This window comes from Theropithecus gelada, chromosome 7a (genome assembly GCF_003255815.1).
Source record: "Theropithecus gelada isolate Dixy chromosome 7a, Tgel_1.0, whole genome shotgun sequence".
NCBI lineage: Eukaryota > Metazoa > Chordata > Mammalia > Primates > Cercopithecidae > Theropithecus > Theropithecus gelada.
The window spans coordinates 45,066,183-45,082,886 of NC_037674.1; the positions used below are offsets into that span (position 1 = coordinate 45,066,183).

The 16,704-nt window shown below is 41.4% G+C and overlaps 1 protein-coding gene across 4 annotated transcripts in view; it reads left to right on the forward strand.

Moving 5' to 3' along the window:
• Positions 1 to 3,899: 3,899 nt before the first annotated feature.
• Positions 3,900 to 16,704, forward strand: part of KIF23 (kinesin family member 23) — a 34,767-nt gene continuing 21,962 nt past the window's right edge. The window contains exons 1-10 of one of the 4 annotated variants that reach the window (XM_025389906.1): positions 3,900 to 4,233; positions 5,808 to 5,877; positions 7,277 to 7,405; positions 11,635 to 11,740; positions 11,984 to 12,120; positions 12,312 to 12,421; positions 13,156 to 13,326; positions 15,261 to 15,302; positions 16,037 to 16,149; positions 16,299 to 16,420. In XM_025389906.1, coding sequence (XP_025245691.1) covers positions 4,223 to 4,233; positions 5,808 to 5,877; positions 7,277 to 7,405; positions 11,635 to 11,740; positions 11,984 to 12,120; positions 12,312 to 12,421; positions 13,156 to 13,326; positions 15,261 to 15,302; positions 16,037 to 16,149; positions 16,299 to 16,420 — 1,011 coding nt within the window. In that variant the 5' untranslated portion in view covers positions 3,900 to 4,222. The remainder of the gene's footprint in view (positions 4,234 to 5,807; positions 5,878 to 7,276; positions 7,406 to 11,634; positions 11,741 to 11,983; positions 12,121 to 12,311; positions 12,422 to 13,155; positions 13,327 to 15,260; positions 15,303 to 16,036; positions 16,150 to 16,298; positions 16,421 to 16,704) is intronic. The other 3 variants (XM_025389907.1, XM_025389908.1, XM_025389909.1) reach the window with 3 other exon arrangements.

Here is a 16,704-nt window from a genome sequence, read left to right on the forward strand (position 1 = left end):
GAGGCTGTGGGGATAAGCCAGTAGAGGAGACAGGAATGAATAGTGACTGCCAATTGGAATGTGAGTGCTGAAACAAGTCAACAGGTGCAGTGAGTGGGAAAGGGCAGTTTTGGGGGCATGGGGGCTGTACCACAGGACCCAGTATCCACAGCAGGGTAGCTGGCAGATCTGCAGAGAACTGAAGGCAAGGCATTGTCAGAGGAAAGCAGGGAGAAGAGCGTGTTAGCACAGAGAATGGCATGTGAGCCCAGCGTGTTCAGGGCACTGCAATTCAACATGACTGGAAGGGACGGGGCAGTGATGGGTGATGGGCCCCAGAGGAAGCGCCTCAGGGCCCTGTGGTGGGTCTCCAACAATGGGGAAGCACTGCAGAGTTTCATACAGGTGTGTGACATAATCAGATCCGTGATTTGGAGGTGAGCAAAATGGAAACTGGATTGGAAGGTGGCAGCAGAGAGGCCTGTTAGGACACTGCTGTCTTCATTAGACAAGAGATGATGGTGGCCAAGGAGATGGAGAAAAGTGGAGCGGTTTGGAGGTTTGGCTACTTAGTATGTAGAACTGTTAAGATTTAGTGATTGAATATTGAGACAGAAGAAGACAGAAAAGCCAAAAATGGTGCCTTAGACTCTGGCTTGGCAGATGCCATCCACTGAGAGGGAGCAAGTTTGGGAGAAGAGATTAGAATGTGTTAGGATGTGAGATGAGATTAGAATGTGAGATGCTTGTGGGATATCAAAGTGGAGACTCCAGAAGACAGTTGGATATATGGCTCTGGAGCTCAGAAGAGCAAACATGAATGGTATGTGAAGCCATATGAGTGCTTGAGAGTGCCTAGGGAGAAGGTACACCTAGTGACCAGCTCTAAACCCTGAACCACAACATTTAAGGGAGAAAAAAAGAACTCACAAAGGAGACTGAGAAAGAAGGGCTAGACAGCTAGGAGAAAAAATAAAGGCATGATAAGAAAGGAATGGGCAACATTTTTTAGTGTTGTTAAGAAGTCAAGACAGACAATAGTCAATTAGATTTAGCATCGAGGAAGTGGTAATTTTGGTAACAAAAGGTCCAATGGAGAGTCTGAGGTAGAAGCTAAACTGAAGAGCAACTAGGAGATAAGTAGTCAGCAACCAAGCCCAATTCCGAAATGATAAACATTCCAAACTCTAGGCCAGGCGCGGTGGCTCAGGCCTGTAATCCCAGCACTTTGGGAGGCCGAGGCAGGTGGATCACTTCAGGTCACGAGTTCGAGACCAGCCTTGCCAGCATGGTGAAACCCCATCTCTACTAAAAACACAAAAAAAATTAGCCAGGCATGGTGGCACACGCCTGTAGTCCCAGCTACTTGGGAGGCCGAGGCAGGAGAATCGCTTGAACCCCAGAGGCGGAAGTTGCAGTGAGCCGAGATCTCGCCACTGCACTCCAGGCTGGGTGACAGAGACTCCGTCTCAAAAAACAAAACAAAACAAACAAACAAAATAACACTCCAGGCTGGGTGACAGAGACTCCGTCTCAAAAAACAAAACAAAACAAACAAACAAAATAACACTCCAGGCTGGGTGACAGAGACTCCGTCTTAAAAAGCAAAACAAAACAAACAAAATAAACTCTAGCTTGACAACAAAATCCTAATGATTCAAAGACTTCCACATAAGAAGCAAAGCAATAAAAGCACTAGGAAACAAAAAATGGGAAATAAAATAAAAAACTCAGAATGGATGTATTTTTCTAGTATGACACAAAACAGAAGCCATAAAAGACAGACAAATCTGTCTACCTGAAATTTTTTCTAAGCTGTCACAAAACATATACAAATAAAAATAACCTAAATGTGAACAATAAAAATATTTAAACTCGTATTTTGAATAAGGACCAATTTTTTTTTTAATATAAGAACTTTCACAACTCATTAAGAAAAACTAACAACCGATAGAACAAAGAGGCAAAGAATATGAACACAGTTCATAGAGAAGGAATCAAAAGGGCTCTTAAATATATGAACAGACAACATCATTTATCTGAAAATAAATAAAAAGTTTAACTACATGTTTTTTCTCACCAGTTGATAACAGATATCAATAGATTGATATCTACTAAAAAGTTTGATAACACTTTGAGAATTGTGGAGAAATAGGCACTCTCATACAGGCTGGTGGGAGTGTACATTTGGACAGCTTATGGAGAACAATTTGCAATATCTGTGAAATGTTACACATGTGTATACTTTGACTCAGCAATTCTGTTTCTAGAAATGTGTCCTACATATTTACCTGCATTGTATAAATTTCCAAGTTTATTCACTATAGCTGTATCTGTAATAGCAAAAATTGGAACCATCCTAATGTGCAATGTAGGGGTGGAAAAGGTGTGATACTTTTCTTTACCCATCTTAAGGGTCACAGCTGACATTACCATAACAAAAGACAGGTTAACAAGATAAATGGATAACTAATTTATTGAATCACAGTTTTATGTGGTGTAAGTGCCTTCAGAAATGAAGACCCAAAGACCCAGGGAAAGCTGTCCATTTTTATGCTTACATGAGATGAAGAAAGGACAGCTGTGTAGAAATGTGATTGGACAAAAGGAGTATGATCTAATGGTAACAGACTGAAGGAGGAACCCAGCAAGTCCTGTCTGTTCAGATTCTTGTTGGCCTCTCTGTGTAGCTTTCCTTCTTCTTGAATGTAGGGCAAGACCCTTTTGGAACCAGGGTCTTATGACAAGGTACATCAAAGAATTTCTTTATGGCCAGCTCTTACACAAAAAGGTGGGGGAAGTCTAGATTAATATTTCTAGGTTTTTCTAGAATAATGTTTCTGGCTTGCTTGGGTGAAAAGGGGTTCTAGTTTCCATGACCCGCCTTGGGGAACAGAAATTCTGATTTCTATTATTTGCTTTAGGAGACACGGAGGGGTGGGAGACAAGAAGGCAGGAGAAAGTCAGAGAGAGACTTTGCTTTTAAGGCTTCTCTGAGGCACTTTCAATCTTCTTTAGTTCAAAGCACTCAGTGTGCCAAAGAGCCATACTTTGGGGTGTTGCTTCCTGAGCACCAACGATATGGGCCAAGGATATTAAATTGTGACTATCCTTACCAGTGCTGTGGTCCTTTAGGAAGTTGATAAGGGGCTAGAATTCAATGAGAGCCCAGGTGTAGATGTGTATTTGATAGTCATCAGCTTAGGGTCAAAGACTGAAGTGATACAGAATCAGTTCATCTAAGGCAAGAGAGTAGGTTCTATAGGGCAACCCTTCAAGGGTAAGGACCAAATTTTATTCATCTCCGTGAGGCCAGGATCAAACACAATCAAGATTTGATAAAATAGGCCGGGCGCGGTGGCTCACGCCTGTAATCCCAGCACTTTGGGAGGCCAAGGTAGGCGGATCACCTGAAGTCAGGAGTTCCAGACCACCCTGGCCAATATGATGAAACCTCATCTCTACTAAAAATACAAAAATTAGCTGGGCGTGGTCGTGCGCGCCTGTAATCCCAGCTACTTGGGAGGCTGAGGCAGGAGAAATGCTTGAACCTGGGAGGCGAAGGTTGCTGAGGTGAGCTGAAGACTGCAGTCCAGCCTGGGCGACAGGGCAACTCCATCTCAAAAAATAAAAAAGGAAAAAAAAGATTTGATAAAATAATGTACATATAGGACAGAGCTGGAGGGAAACCCAGGAAAGTTGAATCAGAGAGAGAAAAGAAGCCAAGATAATGTGGTGACTTGGAAGTCAGAGAGAGGGAGCCTGAGACTCGGAGCAGGGCACAGCACAGGAATACAACACTTTTCACCAGAACGACATTCCGACCTCTGAATCAACCCTGGAAAGGCCCCTCCATTGAACTTCTTGTGATGGAGGAAAAGAAACCCTCAATTTCCTCATCGAAAGGCGGAAGAGTTTAAATACCATACCTCAAGATCGCCCTCCAGCCCTGACACACAACTTCGCAGCCCTTTCAGCGTCGGTCGCCTAGGAGACAAACGCCACTTCCGGTAGCGCAGTCACTTCCGCGGAGGTCCTGCCGCTCCCTGCGGACGGGCGCTGATTGGCCCGTTTGAAATACGCCAGGCGGGAGCTCACCTGGGCTCTTAGCGCCGCCGCCGGCTTCTCCGAGCACCGCACTTTAGCCGCGGGGTCCCAGTTCTTGCTGCCGGTCCTAACGTCCGGCAGTCTTCGCCAGCCCGCCGTTCCGCGCGCGCGTTTGGGCAGCGTGGAGCCTGTTGCCATGAAGTCAGCGTGAGTACCAGGCCACCGAGCAGGGAGGGAGGGCGGACGGGGGCCGGGGCCGCGGGGCTTGGACAGGCGTCTCCACGCAGGCCGCGGCCGGATGCGGGCAGCGCGGACGGCGTCCCGCTCGGTGCTGCTGCGGCCGCGACCCCAAAGTGGGAACCTTCACGTGTGGCCGCTCCGCGGGAGCCTGGGCGCGGAGCCCCCTGCCGCGTCGCCCCCAGCCGCCCCGACTGGGCCTCCAGAGGCCAGGAAGCGTCGGCTTGAAGCCGGGGGTGTTTTATGCGGCACCCGGTTCCCGATAGCGGGGCTATCCTCCTCGGGTCCCCGGGACAGCCTTCCCCTTCTCAAGTTCCCCTTCTCCCTCGCTGGCTGCCGCCGCCGCCGCCGCCGCCGCCGCCGCCGCCGCCTCCAGAGCGCAGTTGGCCGACTGAGTGCGGATCGGGGGTGGTCTCGCGTGTGGAGCCGAGCGAGTGTGCTGGGCAGTGGTTAGGTGGGCTCCGTTTCTGGAGAGCCCTGGCACCGGTGATCGCCGCGAGCTTTTTTTTAGCCCAGCACCCTGTCCTTGAGGCCGAGCCCATCCGCTTAACACAGGCCAGTTACTTCTGCTGTATTTTGTGGCCGCAGAGAACCCCCGCCCACATTCCAAAGCCAATATTTTCGGCGCAGCATCGTTCCTGGGTAAAGAAGTATTTGTCGTGCAAAGGAGAGGATTGGCTTTATTACCATTTAGGGAGTTGTTTGCAAAAGGCCACTTGTTTATTAAGAGGCCGAAGTCAAAATCTTTAGATGAAAAAAATTTATATATAAGAAATATACGTTGAGTTTAAGTTAAGCCCACCACAATGTGTTTGCACTGAACAACACGAATCTGCTTGTGTTTCATCTGAGAATATGTTTTGAAAAATATTTTTAAATTACAGTCAAAGCCAATAGTCTCACTTAATTTTAATATGTTAAATGTATTTCTAGCCTCTAGGTAAATGTGAAGGGAAAAAGATGAGATGCTAGAGAAACGGTGAAATCAATCAAAATAACTTTTTGATTGCCCCTACTTAAGAAACCAAGAAATTGGCAGTTTGGGACCGGATTTTTTTGGAGACAAAGAGTAATCGTTTTGAGCATTCAATGACTGGTTGTTCCTTGAAAGTACAGGCATAAATCTTGTCGAAAGAATGGATTCCTCCGTGTGCATTTTTATAGTGTATTGAAGTTAATCGGTTGTCAGTCTGTAAAGTGTGGGCAGTTATTTGTAGATTTTTCAAATTTGTAGTGCCTCTGTTAAATTGTTGCTCAAGAAAATATGCAAGCTATTTTAAGTATAGAACTAATCAGAGAATAAGTAGGTACATTTGGTACCAAAAATGTGTTCTAAAGCAAATTTTAATTACTTTTGGATTACGCATGCCATAAACACTCTGCTACTATGATTATTATTCATGTTATTTGGGATGCAGTGTTTTGGAACTGCTAACGGATAATTTACAGATAACCTAGAAAGATTGTGTAAGTTTTAGGTGAGGCTTTTGTATTAGTGTTGAACTGAAAAAAAAGTTATTGTTATTTTTTGAATCTATGACCAGGAGAGCTAAGACACCCCGGAAGCCTATCGTGAAAAAAGGGTCCCAAACGAACCTTAAAGACCCAGTTGGGGTAAGGTCTCCCTGTGAATTTATGTGTGTGTGTTTAAGAAACTTATCTCTTCAATCCTTTCTGTCTTATGTGTTTGCTTGGAAGGGAAGGAAGAAGACATGTGGAAATATAATCAAAGAACAATTAGTTAAATGGATGTACTAAATTCTGTAAAACTAGTTCTAGCTGTGAAATTTTCTCTGTAAGATTAATTAGTCCAGTAAAATGAAGTCTTTGGTTGTCAACTGCATACCTTCTGTAATTATAATTTGGCGAGTTAGATAATTAAAAATCTCCAACTGGGTTCATATTCATCCCAGAGAATATGAAGTGAGTTCATATGAACCCAGTTCATGCCATACAGTAACTGACGGCATGAAGGAGAGTTCCAAACTTCTTGGGACCGAGTTTAATTCAGTCTAATATCTACTCCTAATTCAAGTACTTCACTAGTTTCTGGCTTGGGAACTTGCTTTTAAAAGCAAATGTTAAATTATGAAAGAAAAATGAAGCAGGCAAAAGGAATAAGAATTTTGAAACAAAACAGCAAATGGCAAACAAAAAGCGTTCTTTGCTCTGAGGTATTTGAAATCTACCCCTCGCTGCCACTGGAGTGGGTCGCTGGCTCTGACTTAGGGGAACCAGGTGCTTTGCACACACCTGAATGAGTTTTCCTCAAGCCCCCTCCCCTGCTTTCAAAAATGTCTCTGTAGGTCGGGTGTGGTGGCTCACGCCTGTAATCCCAGCACTTTGGGAGGCTGAGGCGGGTGGATCACCTGAGGTCAGGAGTTCGAGACCAGCCTGGCCAGCATGGTGAAACCCCATCTCTACTAAAAACACAAAAAAATTAGCCGGGCATGGTGGCACATGCCTATAGTCCAGCTACTCGGGAGGCCAAGGCAGGAGAATCACTTGAACCCAGGAGGTTGCATCGAGCCAAGATCACACCATTGCACTGCAGCCTGGGTGATGAAACTCTGTCTCTAAATAAATAAATAAATAAAAATGTCTTTGTATATTAAATGTCAGGTTAAGCTGACAAGTTTTTAAATTGACATCGATTTCCAAGAAATTCTAACAGTTTTAAAAATCTTACTGTGTGACATGTTGACTTTTAGAGATATTAGTATAACTATTATTTGTGTACAATATAGTAGTAAATACACTGCAATTTGATTTTTATTATCAAAATTTATTTTAATTTTGTGTGTATTTAAAGTCTTCTCGTATCTAATATATGTTTGTATTTGTCAATCTCAAGTAGCAGATTTTAATTTTCATAGCTCTTGGAGATACAGAGCTCTAAAATTGAGAGACCACAAATGTTTGTTGAATGAATGAAGGAATGAATGAGAAGCTTAAGTGAAAAGTCAGGCAAAAGATCAAACTTTGTTCTTTAAGCACCTTCTTATTTCTTCAGGTATACTGTAGGGTGCGCCCACTGGGCTTTCCTGATCAAGAGTGTTGCATAGAAGTGATCAATAACACAACTGTTCAGCTTCATACTCCTGAGGGCTATAGACTCAACCGAAATGGAGACTATAAGGAGGTAATTCTGATTTGAACCAAGTTGTTTTTTCTCAATATGTTGTTTCCTGAATGACTTACAGTTTTAAATGTAACAAAGTTCATTTGTGAGCCCATATTTTCGAAAGACTTATTTACTTCATTATAACCACTGTATCTAAAGTGTTTTTGACTTCTGCGATGCACAGACATATCTTTGGTATGCTGGAGTTAGAGGATTGCTTTTAGCAGATAATTTCTTACCCTGAGTATTATTGGTTTTTAGAGCATGTGTTAGGGATGATTTAGTGTGGAATGATACATGATTGTACTAGGCAGTTTTATATATACAACTTCATGTGTGGAAATTAAAGTAACATTTAATAATAGGCATTGTATGCTTGCATCAATCTCCTAGGCAGTGTTTTTATTTTTAGTAAAATTTTGAACCAACTCAAAAATATTTAGCAAATGTGCTAAGCTAATAGCTGGAGGCGGGAAGGAGATTTTAAAAAAATAAGCATGATATACTCCTTGCCTTTAGAAAGTCTATAACTTAAGACATATGGTAAACAAATAATTCTCATATAAATAAGACAGAAAGTTAGGTGTGCTAAAGATGAGGGGACCGTGGGAATGCAGTAGGATTAATTCAGGCAGGCTACCATTTCTACTTCTAGCTATCACTCACTCTTTTGTGCCTACTATTCCTGTGAAATTGCTCTTCAGAAGAATACCAGTGGCCTCTTTGCTGCTAAATTTGATGTATACCTCTTCATCCTCATTATAACCTGTTTGTCAGCAGCACTCCCCTGTTTCCCGCTCCAGCTCTCCCTGTATCTCCAGCCGAAACCTTTTCTCTGGCTCTAAACATTCAGCCACTTACTTGATATCTCTGCTTGGATGTCACATGTGCATCTCAAATTTTACATGCCCAAAAAGGAGTTCTTGATTTTTCTTATTCCCTTTTTAAATACTTCCTCCCTTGTTTTCTTCTCAAAGAATGGCACTGTCATCTGTCCAGTTGCTCAAGCCAGAAACCTGGTACCTACTGTTTACTTGCCCCTCCTCATAACTAGTTCATTAATAGCTCCTATCAGTTATATTCCAACATGTGTCTTGAAACTGTCCTTTCATTTCCATCTCCACTGCCACCACCCTAGTCTGAGCCCCATTATTAACCACTGAGACCAGTGCTACTGTAATGAAGGAATAGCTTTTTTATTTTTAATGCATCACAGCTGGGACTTTTGTACACTGTACCCGTGTGATTTAGACAACAGGGAACTAGTTCATAATCTCTTCATAGAGATGAGCCTATTGAATACGGGCTGAAATACTGATAATTGGGCAGTGTCAAATGCCTGTAAAACTTTCTAAACATTTGGCCGGGCGCAGTGACTCATGTCTGTAATTCCAGCACTTTGGGAGGCCAAGGCTTGTGAATCACCTGAGGTCAGGACTTCAAGACCAGCCTAACCAATATGATGAAACCCTGTCTCTACTAAAAATACAAAGAAATTAGCCGGGCGTGGTGGGGCGTGCCTGTAATCCCAGCTACTCGGGAGGCTGAGACAGAAGAATCACTTGAACCCGGGAGGCGGAGGTTGCAGTGAGCCGAGATCGCACCATTACACTCCAGCCTGGGCAACAAGAGTGAAACTCCATCTCAAAAAACAAACAAAGAAAAAACAACTTTCTAAACATTTAAGTAGTCTTGTAACAGTTCTCAGACAGGCATTGGTTTGCTGAGTGTGCTTTGGGTATCATTGACAAGACTGCCAAAGCCCAACTGCCTCCACTTGACATCTTCTCTAATCCATTTCTACAGAGCAGACAGTGTTCTTTTAAAACATAAAGTCTCATCATTTTCCTATTCAAAACCTTTCAAGGAATAAAATCTTTAAACAGACAAAATCCTGCTTCATCCGCCTCCCATCTGTCTCTCCACCCTCCACCCTCATTCATCTTTTAGTATTTATCCAATCCTTTGAGTTCCTTGGATAAGGCAGAATCCTGGCTGTTAGCTGTTGCCTTAACCCGGACTTTTCCTGGACCTTAGCATGGGTCATTCTTGGGTTTCAGCTTAAATGTCACCTCAGGTCGTATAGACTGCGCAATCAGAAACAGCACCCCACAGCCCCTCTCCCCTGATCTGTACTCTGTGTACCTCCTTTATATTACTTAACCACAATCTATTTATTTACCTGTTTATTGTCTTTACTATAATGTAAACTTCCAAGGAATATGTACCTTATATGTTCTGTTCATCAGACAGTAAATATGGCTTCAGCAAGAATGCATGGTCTGGGGGTGTTTTATGGAGGAGCAGGTCTTTGAGGATATAATATGGTTAAACACTGATTTACTGAGTTTTACTTCTTTAAGTAAATTTCAAGTATGTATAAATAAAGGTATCAAGTAGGTATAAAAAGGTTTGATGGGGATTAAAAATAATCACTGCTTTCTGACAGAAGGCAACATTATATAATGAAAAGAGCATTGCGGCCCGGCATGATGGCTTACACGTGTAATCCCAGTGCTTTGGGAGGCCAAGGCAGGCGGATCACCTGAGATCAGGAGTTCGAGACCAGCTTGGCCAATGTGGCGAAACCCCATCACTACTAAAAATACAAAAGTTACCCAGTGTGGTGGCAGGCGCCTGTAATCCCAGCTGCTCGGGAGGCTGAGGCAGGAGTATGGCTTGAACCTAGGAGGCAGAGGTTGCAGTGAGCCGAGATCCCGCCACTATGCTCCAACCTGGGTGACAGAGCAAGAGGCTGAGGCAGGAGTATGGCTTGAACCTAGGAGGCAGAGGTTGCAGTGAGCCGAGATCCCGCCACTACGCTCCAACCTGGGTGACAGAGCAAGACTCTGTCTCAAAAAAAAAAAAAAAAGAAAGAAAGAAAACAAAAGCATTGCACTGATGATGGCTTTGATACTAATTAACTCCATGAGCTCAGAGAAGTTTCACCTTTGGGCCTCAGTTTTCTTTACCTTGAAGGGAGGGAGTCATTCATGAGGACTGTGAGGTCATCTATCTTCTCAGTATTGTCCTATGTGTATCCTTTCAGTTCCAAGATTGTTTGTTCTTTTTGAACTCTAAAGCTGTTTTTACAGGATATTTTATTAATCGTATTTAGAGAGCCTTGATAATTGAAGTGTTCTTGCTTTCTTAAAGGTCACAATTTATTTAAAATGTATTTCATGTAAGAACTCAGAGATGAGATAATATTCTGATTTTAAAGTATAGTACATCAAAATGTGGTATTATGCTACTATGCCATTTTATTTTATTTGTCTGTTTTGTTTTTCTTTTTTGGGATAGGGTCTCATTCTGTTACCTAGGCTGGCGTACAATGGTGTGACCACAGCACACTGTTTTTTGCGGGTTTGTTGTTGTTTTTACTTTTAAAATTTTTTATTAGATGAGCTTACCCAGGCTGGTCTCTTAACTCCTGGCCTCAAGTGATCTTCCTGCCTCAGCCTTCCAAAGTGCTGGGGTTATAGGTTTGAGCCACTGTGCGCATGCTATGCTATTTTAAATGACACCTTTATAAAGAAAAACCAGGAAACAGTAAAGTCATGTGTGACATAATGCTTGTAGATTTCCACAAATCTGTGACCGTGACTCATTATAATACCTTTTGATCTTTGTCACTTAATTAAAACAAAATCAGCCTTACATTAGAAGTATTAGTGGACTTAAGATTTTCCTACATTTTTGGCTGGCTGCTGTGGCTCACGCCTATAATCCCAGCACTTTGGAAGGCTGAGGCAGGTGGATCACCTAAGATCAGGAGTTCGACACCAGCCTGACTAACGTGGTGAAACGCGTCTCTACTAAAAATATAAAAATTAGCCAGGTGTGGTGGTGCGTGCCTGTAATTCCAGCTACTCGGGAGGCTGAGGCAGGGGAATCGCTTGAACCCAGGAGGTGGAGGTTGCAGCGAGCCGAGATCGTGCCATTGCACTCCAGCCTGGGCAACAAGAGCGAAACTCCATCTCAAAAAAAAAAAAAAAAAAGGTTTTCTACATTGTCTTTAGTAGTTGTGACTGAAAACATTTACCAGTTTATAATTGGTTTAATATAGGTATGTCATGACTTTTTAGTAACTAAAAAACTAAGGGTTCCAACTGTAAAGACCATTTATATTTTTTCTTTTCATGCTTAGATCTTAAATGTCATAAACACCTTGAGTTTAAGTAGATGTATTTTTAGCCTAGATAATAGTGGAATTCCATTTGGTGCATTTTTTTCTCTCTCCACAGACTCAGTATTCATTTAAACAAGTATTTGGCACTCACACTACCCAGAAGGAACTCTTTGATGTTGTGGCTAATCCCTTGGTCGATGACCTCATTCATGGCAAAAATGGTATGATATGACTCTTGGAGTTTTGTTGGATTTTCCTTTTTCTCCTCTTCTGATAAAACTTTTTTGATATTTATATATTTGATTTATGTTTGGCATTGAATCCATTTTTAATTTGTTAGGGTGGTGCTAAACTTGCCTTTTTTGATTCCTCTGGCTAATTGTTAGTGTTTTCTAATGCAGTGAAGAAATATTGTAAGTGGGGAACTTCTAAGATACAACTCATTGTGACTTGTTACACTGTAGGTCTTCTTTTTACATATGGCGTGACGGGAAGTGGAAAAACTCACACAATGACTGGTTCTCCAGGGGAAGGAGGGCTGCTTCCTCGTTGTTTGGACATGATCTTTAACAGTATAGGGTCATTTCAAGCTAAACGATATGTAAGTATGATTCTTTTGTGTTGTGACTATCTTGCTGGACTAAGACACCTATGGATACAGAAGTAGTAAAGAAGAACCAAAGCACTGGATTCATTTTGAAACCTTAACTGTTCCTTAGTTTTTAAGCATGTTTCTTACTATTTAAGTTAAATTCTACAAAACGTGGTATGATTTTTTTGCCCCCACTTCAGGTTTTCAAATCTAATGATAGGAATAGTATGGATATACAGTGTGAGGTTGATGCCTTATTAGAACGTCAGAAAAGAGAAGCTATGCCCAATCCAAAGACCCCTTCTAGCAAGTAAGTAATTATATTTGTCTGCAGCACTGGCCTTAGGGGCACAGGATTCTTTCCTGTGGTTTGCCCAGACATGAGGAATGGTGAACATTAAATAGAGAAGTTGACTTTTGTGAGATTAAAGTTAAGGAATGTTCTAAGTTCTTTGCTCAGATGTTTTCTCTTTGGCTGTGAGCACATTTTGTTTCAATCACTGTTTTAAGAAGATGCCACTGTGGGTTGGGAGAGGTTATAAAAGCCTTTGTTGTGTGTTTGGGAGGACGTGGGAATACTGCTGGCAAACTGTGAGTATGAATAAAGTTGCTTTGTGTATTTCTGCTTGTAATTGCAGGTATTTATTGTATCTGTTAGTTTCCCCTTGGGATCATTTACTTTTTTTTTTTTTTTTTTTCTTTGAGATGGAGTCTCACTCTGTTGCCCAGGGTGGAGTGCAGTGGCATGATCTCGGCTCACTGCAACCTCTGCCTTCCAGGTTCAAGCGATCCTTCTGCCTCAGCTCCCCTAGTAGCTGGGATTACAGGCACGCGCCACCATGCCTGGCTAATTTTTGTATTTTTCGTAGAGACGGGGTTTCACCATGTTGGCGAGGCTGGTTTCGAACTCCTGATCTCAGGTTATCCGCCTGCCTCGGCCTCCCAAAGTGCTGGGATTACAGCCGTGAGCCACTGTGCCCGGCTGGGATCATTTACTTTTAAAATGGACTTACAATGTATACAATTGAACTTTTTTTTTTTTAGACGACAAGTAGATCCAGAGTTTGCAGATATGATAACTGTACAAGAATTCTGCAAAGCAGAAGAGGTTGATGAAGATAGTGTCTATGGTGTATTTGTCTCTTATATTGAAATATATAATAATTACATATATGATCTATTGGAAGAGGTGCCGTTTGATCCCATAAAACCCAAGTAAGTAGTGAAGAGAGACCCTTCTTAGCTGTTAATGTTGGGGAAGTTACTTTGCCTCAAGGAGCTTTAGTTTCTTCAGTTATGAATGAGAATAATGCTTGCATTTGTTTTCAGAATGAAATGATATAATTTGTATATCACATGGTTTGGTGTTTGAGTATGTTTATCATTAACTAGATATGTACCTGTATTAGGGAACTAGTGGGTTAAAGCATGTAAGGAGAAGAGGGACCCAAATATTCATCTTAGAGATTACTTTTGAAAACTCTGGGCCCTGGGCTGTTTTGAAAAGGATCTTAATTATATAAGGAAGTGTCCCTATTGATGTGTTCTGGGACTACCTTTCAAGAACCTGACACAGTAAAGGGAGTTTTGTAGCCTCTTTAACCACCTGTGTCTTGGTGATTTCTATAGACTGGAGCCTAAAGCTGTTATCTGTACAAGTAATAATTACATACCTTCTATCATTCGTTAATATGGACTGATATCTGCACTGTAATTCCACCAGAGTTGAAATACTACCTCCTAGATTTCCTTGGGTCTTGCCTTTCTGAGACGTAAGACTGGTTACCACTTGGCATCACAAATGATAAATCTGCATTTGTGCCAGAGTTGACCCCGGAATCTTATGTTTCATATTAGTATCTTGTTCCTGAGTTGATGGCTTTGTTTTTAAGCCAAAGGCTTGTCTTCAATGCTGTCTTTATTAGGGCCTCTCAGAACATAAATAATACAAGGACTTGTGTCTTATATTTAACTGTGTGTATATCTAATGGAACATTATTGGAGAAACAGCTGGATTTAGAAAATCATTAGACTGAGAATACATACCAGTATATATCCGCTTTTAATTACATGAAAAATTTGTGGACTCTGGTTGAGGCCATACTTGATACAGGTATTTCTGTGGTTCTTAGTGAGTCACATTTTGATACAGTTATCTTCACCACAGTCCTTGAATTTTCATCACATTGATTGGGAAAACAATTACAATATGGCTAAGTAAGCTAAATGTAAAATTATTAATCCTAGGAGTTTATGCCAAGGAAGACTCTTTTGCTCTATTTAACCTTTCCTCAAGTGAGAACTTTATTTACCCTTGGAATGTTGGTAATAGTAAAAATACTTGGGATAGGTTGTGGAGCAATACATGTGAGAGTTAAGACCTTGTGAGACAGTTACTTTTTTTACTTTTTTTTGAGACAGGGTCTTGCCCTGCCGTATCAGCTCACTGCAGCCAACCTCCTGGGTTCAGGTGATCCTCCCACTTTAGCCTCCTAAGTAGCTGGAACTACAAGCACAAGCCACCATGCCTGGCTAATTTTCTAATTTCTTGTAGAGATAGGAGTGATAGAGGTCTCACTATGTTGCCTAGGGTGGTCTCAAACTCCTGGCCTCAAGCAGTCCTCCCACCTTGGCCTCCCAAAGTGCTGGGATTACAAGTGTGAGCCACCATACCCGGCCTGACAATTACTTTTGATATCAAACTAATTACTTTCCCATTTGTTTTAAAGTGTCAATTGTCTTGACTCTACTCTTGAGTATATCCATTTTCATGTATGCTCACATGCCAAGTTTTTGTTTGTTCTAAATGAGATTATTTTCAAAGGATCATATCTTGGCTTTATTTAGTTATACAAAAGAAGATTGACAAAAATACCTTGTGTGCTTTGTAACCTTTTTGGGTAACTCCTTGAATGAACATACAAGGGTGCTTGTTTGGCAGTGAATTCAGATTTAATTTGTTAGGTTGGTGTTAGACCTGCTTTTTTAAGCTAGTTAACTTTTAGTAGTTTTTAATACAATGAAAAACTGTTACAAGTGGAGGGTTTTTAAGATATGACTCATTGTGAATGTCACGTAGTCTGGACTGAACATGTTGGTGTGAGATGGCTGCTGTAGAAACAGTAACTTCTACCTTATTCCTTTGGTAGGTGGAACAGTTGCAGCACACCCATGAGGAACACAGATTTTGTGTATGTGATGGTGTTGGCTCTTTTCTTAAGGAGAAGGGTGCAGTTATACTATGGTTGGCATTCCATGGCATGTTTGCATGTAGATTATTTTCCATTGTCACTGGGCTGGCTGCTTTCTCTAAGCCCTCCTTGCTTCCTGACAGATCTGCTATTGACTATCAGTGATGGTGGCTGGTAAATGTCTCTACCCTCACCATTCACAAAACTAAGAGCAAACAGGTAGCCACCTTCATCTTGTCATACAGACAAAAACTTCATAAGCCACTTTGGAAGGATTGCCACTCCTGGTATATACCAAACTCTTTCTGAATTTGTTTTCTGCTGTTGCAGAGGAGGTCAGAACCGGTTCTATCTGCTAGTCTTTTAAAATTAGGAAAATACTAGATTTTGATGCTTAACCTGTGCATGTGTTGTTGCTGTAATACTACTTTGGTCTCTAAATTGTTTAGTAAGTATTATTTCATGTGCTTTCTTAGAGTAAATTAGAGCAAAGCTTTTAAAACAAAATTGGTTTCTGTTATCTTGTTATGTAACTAATCTTGACTATTTAGCTTTACAATCTTATCTAAGTTTAATATTTCTCTGGAGTATTATACATTATATACTTATTATAAAATATATATAATTTTCATTAGAAGAGTAACGTCATGTCACTTGGCATTTTAGTCCTAGTCCTAAATGAAGGTACTGGCATCTCATAATTTAGGAAACTAATCTTTTTTTCTTTCCCATAGACCTCCACAATCTAAATTACTTCGTGAAGATAAGAACCATAACATGTATGTTGCAGGATGTACAGAAGTTGAAGTGAAATCTACTGAGGAGGCTTTTGAAGTTTTCTGGAGAGGTTAGAAACATCTAGAAATAGAAAAATACAGAATGATAAATATTACCTAGAGTTGCTACTAAATTTAATGGCAATCTTTTTTGACTTATTAGCATGTGTAATGAAATGACTGAGTTCAGGTTTGACCAATGATTTCTCTGTTGTCATAGGCCAGAAAAAGAGACGTATTGCTAATACCCATTTGAATCGTGAGTCCAGCCGTTCCCATAGCGTGTTCAACATTAAATTAGTTCAGGCTCCCTTGGATGCAGATGGAGACAATGTCTTACAGGTAAAGTTGTAGTATGTAGAGTTTTTCTGGTTCTAACTCTATCCTTAATTTTTGGAATTAGAGTAATCCCACCAACATGGTGAAAGCCAGTCTCTAGTAAAATTGGAAAAATCAGCCAGGCATGGTGATGCACTCCTGTAATCCCAGCTACTTGTGTGGCTGAGGCAGGAGGATCACTTGAACCTGGGAGGCAGAGGTGCGATGACCTGAGATCGTGCCACTGCACCCCAGCCTGGGCAACATAGTGAGACCCTGTCTCGAAAAAAAAAAAAAGTTAAATTAGG